The 9,340-nt window shown below is 35.6% G+C and overlaps 1 protein-coding gene across 1 annotated transcript; it reads left to right on the top strand.

The window, feature by feature from the left end:
* The first annotated feature begins 4,601 nt into the window (after positions 1–4,601).
* Positions 4,602–6,708, top strand: LOC126612376 (uncharacterized). Its single transcript, XM_050280779.1, has 2 exons — positions 4,602–4,698; positions 5,050–6,708. The coding sequence occupies exons 1-2, from the start codon at positions 4,658–4,660 to the stop codon at positions 6,662–6,664; spliced, it is 1,656 nt and encodes a 551-aa protein (XP_050136736.1). The 5' UTR covers positions 4,602–4,657; the 3' UTR covers positions 6,665–6,708.
* The last annotated feature ends 2,632 nt before the right edge of the window (positions 6,709–9,340 follow it).

Genomic DNA, 9,340 nt, shown 5'->3' with positions numbered 1-9,340 from the left:
GAGAAGAATTTGTTGAGTTCTCCTAACAAGTCTCCAAGACCAAGCCCTCGATCACATACCAAACCTAAAACTAGAAGATGGAATTTAGTACACATGGTCTATCTGGTGGAACTATTAACTACATTGCAAAAGATGAATGATTAGTTCAAAAGAAGATGATATAAAGAGAAACAAGAGAGAGAGAGAGAGATTGAAAAGGAACAATGAAAACTCTCGAATTGATTGATCTTTCTGATATAATAGGTCTAGCATAACATACAAACAACATTACACCAAATGTTACAATGCAATTCATGGATTTTTTTTTTAATTTCCAACTAATTGAGTTATTATATTTTGTTGCACCAAACATTGTTCCGGATAGATTTTTAAAAATCTCTCCAAGTTATCATGTGTGTTATGATGGATAAAATCGTAATAGAAGAAGAAGAACGGTCAAAATGATAATCGGATATTGAATTAAACAATATTTTTAAGGAGATAATAATACCATATATGCTTAAACAAGGTTGAATTGAAAATCCAAATTTCCAATTGAGGTGGGAGGAGGAGGTGGGTTCGGGTGACCCTGCCAATGGGTGCAAATGACAAGCCGGTTGCGGGGTGGGTACCCCATCAGACTATGATGTCATTGACCTGGTATGTGGCTGATAACGTTCCAATATATTCCCACTCGCTCTCACTCGCGGATGCCTCTATACTCTCCTTCCAGATATGCCCTACAAGTTTTTGGGCCCACCTGCCTTCCTTTTTCAAATAACTTTTACTGTGGGCCCACCACAGTTTAGGTATTTCCTTTTTTATTTTTTTCTTTCCAATTTTGGTATTAGGCTTTCAGTAGATGTTGATGTTGATGTTGTGCACTGTTGCGGACCGGTCACTTTGGTACAAATTCTTTTTTCCTTTAATCTTAGTCCAATTGGTACAAATTCTTTTTTCCTTTCTTTTCGTGGTATTGGCTATTAGGGTTCCGATTCAATGCCACCTCATACGCCTTCTTTTTTTATTCTTTTCGGATTTGCTTTCAATAACAACACCAAGCCCGCTCCAACAATTGTGGTGTTGTAGCAATAGGTGGCTGCTTCGTTGCTTTTGTTTGTATTGTGGGAGACCAAGGTGCCGGGCAAATGTGAGGGAGAAGGTGGTGTTTGGTTTGCAAGAATAGTAGATATGTTGTTGGTGTTAATATTGCCTGCAAAGATATGTTGTTTCAACATGCATGACCCATCTTATGATATTTGTTTATGCAAAGAAGTTTGGAACGTTCGAGTTCAAAGTTCTCATTCCATAAGTTAAGTGAATTTAGAGCATATCCAAATATGTTATTTGAACTTGTATGGCCAGTCTTATGATTCTTGTACGACACAAATAAAACGTGCATATATACAATTATGAAAATCGAACTTGTAATGCACACGAGCTACATGAACACAAACAGTAACATTTTGCATAAAATGTATATACGTAACCGAGTTTAAAAATCTAGCTTGTCTACATACTTGCATGACTACATGGACAAAAACAGTAATAGTATCCATAAATTGTATAAAGTTGATTGCAAAAGGAATGCAGGGGTATAATGGTATTTTGCATAAATATATATTGATATATTAGAGGATGGGACATAAATAGAAAAATTAAAAAGTTCTGCTATTTTTATTTTATTTTTCAAATGAAGCATCTGGTTGTTTCGTCAAAGCAATCGACTTTTATGAAGGTCGGAAAGACTTACAAAAACATTTTAGCCTCCATAATCACCATTACGTGATGCACCAGCATTAAAAATTGAACACATAACATTACCGTGTGAAACATTGAAGATTGATTGTGGTCAGCAAATACCATATAGGGAAATAATGTGGAAAGAATTGTTTAGTCCTAATTTTCTTCCTCGGACACTTACCTGAGCTTATGTTCTTATCCGTTTGATAAAAATCCAATGGTCGTAATTTAATATTTAAAGTTAAAATTGATATATAATTTTTTTTCTTTTACATGGAAGTTTCCTATATGTTTCACTACTCCTCTTTTCTTTACGTCTAAATATCCTCCAACAATTATTCAGCAGCCATGGATGAGAGGGAGAGATAGAGATCGAAACGGGCGATATTTAAGGGTGAGAATCAAACACAAGATGTCGAGTACTTAATTAAATAAGCTACAAGTCCATCGTTGGTTGAATTGAATGCTTGAATTTAGGCGAACCGTTATGTCTTCGGGCCATTGGGGCCAAGCCCGTCTAAGCTTAATTGTTGCTTATGGATAATTACTTGTAAAAATCATTTTTATTAATTAGCATATATGCTTCATGTATTCTTGGAACAATATGGGTTCCCAATTTTAGTTCCATAGCTTTGAATACCAAATGATGCGATAAATTCAAAAACTAGTTCCCGTTGTTACACTCGTCTAACTTGATTAACAAAAATGAAACACATCAACCTTGTTTTATGAAACTGGCGGGGTGAGCTAGACCAAAGTAAATGAGCATCCAACCAAAAGCTTAATCCGAGTATGTAAACGAATCTCAATTTTTTACTTCGAAGCCGAACGACATCATTTTTGTCTTTCCACCTTTCATTGTTATATTGTGCAATCCAACATCCAAAAGTTGCACAAAATAAGGACACACATTTTCATAGACTGAATTTTGTGTTACGGTTGCATCCCAAACGAGAATAGTAGGATATTTATTATTTCGATAAACTCGTTTTGGAGTTGCTTATTAATTGGTTCCTCCTATGGGCTCTGTTTGCTTCCTTCCCACTCCAAAACCCAGCAAAAGGTCAAAAATTTCGTGCTCCAGAATGATCTGACTTGACGGGTCCCGCTCTTTTAAACTCTCATTTGGCATTTGCCACCAAACGACACCACATTCGCATACTCTCACATTTCCAGAAACGGATCCGCGGTACAACTCCACGTGTCGCGCCCCCCGTTTCGAGAGGTGCAGCTGACAACACAGGACAGCGGCGGGTGGGGCGCCTCTCTGTCGCCTCGCGGCTGCTAAAATCCGCAGGTTTTCAGTGGGTAATGGGTATCTCTCTTCCGTGCTGGGTCTGCGCTGCAGCGCTGTCGTGCTTGGTGTGCAGTGCCGGGTGTACTGAGGGGGGACATGGATCCTCTTCGAAACCAGTGGTTCTAATCCACGAAATTCTATAATCCGAACCATTAAAATTTGATCAAACCGTTAAATTATTATAATTTTTAAAATATACTTTTATTTGTAACCATTTAATCAAATTTCATAAATTATAAAATTTGGTGGATTAGAACCAATGGTCCGAAGGGGATCCATGTCCGTGAGGGGGGTATGTGCTGGGCCTGCGTTGACTTGGTCATTGCTTGGTCTTCCACACCAGTCCAAAAACAAGGCTAAATTGGTAAATTCCACAAAACGTGCTACGCAACCAGAAAGTAGCAGAAAAGCCACCTTCTTCCATTCCCTCCCACACCCACCCTCACCAGAGAAAAAAGCGTGACAGAGTCCTCACCATAACATAACCTACACTCTCATTTTCCTCCTCAGTATATATCCATATACAACTGCAAATTTGTGTAAATAATTGAGAGATGAAGTCATTATTTGTTGCTTTGAGAATTACGAACCAGGAAATGAATTCAGTTTTATTTATTATATTGATTAGTGTACAATATTCATGTTCATTTGGAGAAATTCTTAATTTGCTTCTTGATATATAGCTAGAGAACTTCTTAAAAACTAAATATTTGTATATTGTAAAACATAAAAGAAATCCATGTAATTAGCATGGGTATACATATATTCAGAAAAAATAATATGGGTATAAATCAAATTAAAAAATATGGGTACATATTAAATTTAAAACTATGGGTGCAAATTGAAATTAAAAAGAATGTTGGTCCAAATTTGAAAAAGGGTACAAATTAAAAGTAGAAATATATGAAACATACAAAGAAATATGGGTACAAATTAAATTGAAAAAATGAGCACATATTAAAATTTAAAATTATGGGTACAAATTGAAATTAAAAAGAATATTGGTACAAATTTGAAAATTGAGTAAAAAATAAAAACAAAAATATATGAAAAATTCTAAAAAGATACATCTAGAAATCATTAATAAGTTTTTCATTTTTTGAAAATGACATACGATGACATGTAATAATTTAATATTAGAATAATGACATGGTCAAAAGTCAAAATACCTTGATAGATTCGAAAAATGAGAAAGGTTTCAAATTTCGATTAATGAGAAATGGAAATTAATGAGAGATAAGAACCTAAGACATGCATATATTCGCTCCTTTCCAACCAGAGGTACACACGCAAGTCAAGAGGCATAGGCTAGTTAGGGTTTCTTCAAAACTTTCAGAAGAAGGTTTACGGAAAGAGAATCAACACAAACACGTGTAATTATTTATTTAATTCAAATTATAACACGCGATTTTGTTGGATAAATTAAACCAAAGTGGTGATAATACTTAGCTTCACTAGCGATCAAGGATAAGACCAAGACTCTTTCAAAAAATTAGAGATAAACACGTAAAGACTTTAAAACATGGGAACAGCACGTATATATGTATATATAAATTCGCTCATTTCCAACCAGGGGTGCACACGCAAGTCAAGATCCTTATTAATTAGTTTAGTTAGGGTTTCTTCAAAACTTTCGCGATGAGGCGCCTCCTGATGGTCTACCTCGACGAAAAAACAAGGTAATCACATGCACACTTGGTTACTGCCCTAGTGCCCTTGTGATTGATAATCAAGTATTAATGTATGTCTCGTCTGTTACTTTGTAGATAATTGATTTCGAAACTGCAAATATTTCATTCGTGATGGTAATAAGCTTCAAAGTCTGCAATTTTAATAACAAACTAAAGATATTTCGTCAATTGGAGGTTTTATGTGCAATATATGTACATGCAAATGTGCTCTAAATCACTATATTATTCTTTGTTCTTAATTGCGGCTTTGTAGAAGAATTATGTTTTGTTCCTGCATTTAATCTAGCTAGCTTTACACTTTCCGTTCCTAACAATCCATGTTTTTTTTATGTGCCGCAGAGAAATCCGTGACAAGAGTATAATTGTGGATTTGGTCGAAGGCATAATCTTTTACACTGTGTTTTTTGGATCGTTGGCACTTATTCGTGCATATCCTGAAAGAATGCTTCCACCTATGTTAACATACTACCGCCTATCAAGAATGTTTGTGTTGCTCATTCTCGATTTCATTGGCCGGAAGTTCAGAATGATCATCTTCATAATATGTAGAAGAAGAAGAAGAATGATCATCTCGAAAGTAGAGGACAGCAGCCCCTGGTCCAATAAACTCGCGGGAGATGTTATGCAACTGATTCTACGACGACTGGGCTTATCAGACTACGTTCGATGTGCTGCAGTATGCCGTTCATGGCAAGCAATTATTAAAAGCAATATTCAGTCACGCCGTCCCCTTGCTCAGGATCAAGTTCCATGGCTTATGTTAAACTCTCATCCCATGTCCACTAGAGATCATCGCGTTTTAAGTCCAGGTGATTGGAAAGATCATAAATTTCTACGATCATGGCCAAATACAATTTTTTATTGTACAATGAATAGGATGGATTGTGTTGGCTCAATAGAGGGATGGTTGATCATGGTCGACAGTGCGTTGAGGCGTCCAGAGGGTTTTATGAAACCTTGGTCATTCTACCTAAAAAATTGTCAGAACCCTAATTTTAAAATAGAATTCTTCTTCTTCAATCCAATATCTGGTGATAGAGTGATGCTCCCCTCGTCGCAGTCCACCCTTCCATGCCGCTGCATCAATGGTCCTGACTTCTCCGTTTCTAAAATTATTGCCTCTTCTGAACCAAAAACAATCAGTCAGGAGCCATGTTTTGTGGTTTGTCTTTGCAAACAGGGTCATCTGACTTATTGTAGGCCAAGGGATCAATCATGGAGCTCGATTGATGAGGAAATACCCTTTGTTAATGGTATAGTCATACTGGGCGGTAAGTTATATGCTACAACGTCCTTAGAGTCCAAGTTTTTAATGGTATTTGAGATGATCGAAGACACCAAAGGCAATGGCGGTCCTCTTAGCTATAGGGTCGTTAAGTTGATAACCCTTGATCCCAACACACGTCCTTCCATTCCACTTCCTTTCGTTAAAACTGATTACAATGGATCAAGAGTAGAGCATTACAAAGGCCGTGAGTTCGTTCACCTAGCAAAAGATTCTGCATCTATGGAGTTGTTTATGATTTTTCATAAGGCAGACTATGCATACAAGCCTAAACAAGAAATGAGTTCACTAACCGATCCTTGCTGGCATAAGATCATGCTTGGAAAGACCTTTCGTTACACTGAGCCACCTAAGACTAAAGGATTTCGAGTGTTCAAACTGGAGTGTGATATTGATGGTGGTCCACAATGGATGGAGGTTGTTGAACTTGGTGATCGGGTATTATTTGTGAGCAACCACCATTCTGCCGTTATGTCGTACCCCCATGGTCAGAAGGTTGAAAGAAACAGTATTTATTTTGCCTTTGATTACGCATGTTACGAATCAATCAAATGTGACTTTGGAGTATTTTCCTTCACAAATAAGAGTATTAGGCATTTTAGTAGCTCCAAGAGTCGTTCTTCGCACATGTTGCATACTGCACCTTTATGGTTTGTACCCAATCTTTGATAGGTTAGTTTAATTAAATTTTGTTTTGTTTCCTTTTTTCAGTTGGAAAGATTTGCTTTTTTATTTGTATTTTTATGAAAATTGTTTACTTCTCTTACTTATATGAACTTAATACATATATAAATCATGTGATTATGTTTATTTAATACAATCACTACAATTAATCATTCATAAAAGGAACATAACTACATTGAGATCCAATTATATAAAATCATATGGAGTCTTGATGCAATAACTTTGTATATTGTTGTAAGACGTCAATATAATGATAATCATATTTCATATAGTCCATTTTTCTAACAAAGACATATCAAACACTGCAAGAAATAACGATCCAATATCCCCACTCGCCCTCACTCGCAGATGCCTCTATACCCTCTTTCCAGATATGCCCCGTTTTGGTATTTTTTTTTTCTTTCCAATTTTTGTAATAGGCTTGATGTTGTGCACCGTTGCGGACCGGTCACATTGGCAACATGTTTTGTTTTTGTATTTTCCTTTTTTCTTAGTCCAATTGGTTCAAAGTTTTTCTTTTTCTTTTTCGTGGTATTGGCTATTAGGGTTTCGGTTGATCTTTTTTCCACCAATATACCCGATGGCTACACGTTTTTTTGTTTGTCCAAAGGGGAATGACAAAGATGACGGTCTCGGGTGCCGATTCAATGCCGCTTCATACGCCTTTTTTTTTTTTTTTTTCCTTTTTTTCCGGAATTGCTTTCAATAACAACGGCAAGCCTGCTCCAACAATTTTGGTCTAGCAGTAGGTGGCTGCTTCGTTGTTTTGGTTTGTACTGTGGGAGAGCAAGGTGCCGGGCAAATGTGAGGGAGAAGCCGGTGTTTGGTTTGCAGGAATAGTAGATATGTTGGTGTTTGGTTAGAGAGTTAAGAATGATTAAAACTTTAATGATTAAATTAATTTAATGTTGTTTAATATATATCGCTCTTAAGATTTTTTGTGTTTTAACAAAACTCCCTAGGTTTTAAAAAGATAAATTTTATTTGAGCTTAAATAACTTCGTATGATTTAAAACTTTAAATATGAATTATTTTCTTAATTATTTCATAATTATCATCAAGTACAGATTGGAATTAACAACAAAACTTAAATTTATGAATAAGTAATCAAACTTACACCACTCAATTTTTATCATACGTTTTCTAGTGTGTTAATATTGCCTGCAAAAATATGTTATTTCGACTTGAATGGCTGATCTTATGATATCTGTTTATGAAAAGGAGTCTGGAGCGTTCAAGTTCAAATCTCTCGTTTCAAAAGTTAAGTGAATTTAGGGCAAATCTAAATATGTTATTTCAACTTTCATAATCGATCTTATGATTCTTGAACGAAACAAATAAAACGTCCACCTGCACAATTGTGAAAGTTGAACCTGTAATGCGCCAACAGGTAAATAAAAGTTGTGGCCCTCCGCAGTCAGTCAGTCATAGCTTGTCACATCTTTCATAAGTTCATAGGTTCAACTGGCGTTTCCAAATAAAAGATGTGGAAAGAAAGAATTTTGTTATGGTCAGAATCCAAATAAAGGTTTTACATATAATATTACCATTCTCCGTGTCAAACGATTATCACTTACTAATTATCTCCAATTCTTGAAGTTTCAACCATAAATAGCTAATGGTGGATACGACATTCGGTTTGTGATAAAGATAAATTATTATTTCAGGGTAGACTGGAGTTCAGCTCATTTGATATCTTAATCATTTAAATAATATGATTCAACTAGGGGTCCTGGGATTTTAATTTTCGACAATAAAATGTTTGAATCTCTACACAAAAATTTCGAATCTGATTGTTTTTCAAAAGTTGAAATGAAAATCTGAATGGATTTAGAGATTCTGATAACTAGGAATTTCCGATATAATTTTTTTTTCAAAGTGTTCACCTAACTTATGTTGATACCAAAATGTTTTGATTTCTGATATTTTTCTATTGAATTATAAAATGTGTTGTCAACTCTGTATTTTAGTTTTAGATATAGTTTGTTCATTGATTTTTATATTAATCATACTTGTAAAATATGTTGTTTCGACTTGCATGACAAGTCTTATGATATTTGTTTATGCAAAGAAGGCTTGAACGTTCGAGTTCAAATTTCTCTTTCGACAAGTTAAGTGAATTTAGAGTATATCCAAATATGTTATTTCAACTTGCATGACTGGTCTTATGATTCTTGTACGACACATGAACAAAAACAGTAACATTTTGCGTAAAATGTATATAAGTGACCGGGTTTAAAAATTTAGCTTCTCTACATACTTGCATGACTACATGGACAAAAACGGTAATAGTATCCATAAAATGTATAAAGTTAATTGCAAAAGGAATGCAAGGGCGGGATTAAGTTTTAGGTTGAGGAGGTTTTGCACCAGTATACAGTTGCGGTCACGGTGACTACATGTTTTTTGATTTTCTGTTTTCCTTTTTTATTTGTCCAAAGGAATCTTTAGTACCCATTTATGACAGCTGCCACGTTTGAAGTCCTATATTTACAGCTACAGTCACTCACTAGTCACCCGCTCACTCACTCTCACTCTCTCACTCTCCCTCCCTCCCTTCTCTCTCTTACTCACTCCCTCTATCTCCTTCCTCTCTCCCTTTTCTCTGTAAACTCCCTCTCTCTCCTTCTTCTTTCTCCCTCTTCTCTGTTCTACCGTTCT

This window comes from Malus sylvestris, chromosome 17 (assembly GCF_916048215.2).
Source record: "Malus sylvestris chromosome 17, drMalSylv7.2, whole genome shotgun sequence".
Taxonomy (NCBI): domain Eukaryota; kingdom Viridiplantae; phylum Streptophyta; class Magnoliopsida; order Rosales; family Rosaceae; genus Malus; species Malus sylvestris.
Note: the sequence above shows the minus strand (reverse complement) of the source record. Positions and strands in the feature narration are given on the sequence as shown.

Excerpts from the sequence above, each read along its gene's own strand:
- LOC126612376 (XM_050280779.1), top strand. The coding sequence starts at position 4,658 with ATGAGGCGCCTCCTGATGGTCTACCTCGACGAAAAAACAAG. Across the intron at positions 4,699-5,049 it reads TACCTCGACGAAAAAACAAG|AGAAATCCGTGACAAGAGTA; the intron begins GTAATCACATGC and ends TATGTGCCGCAG.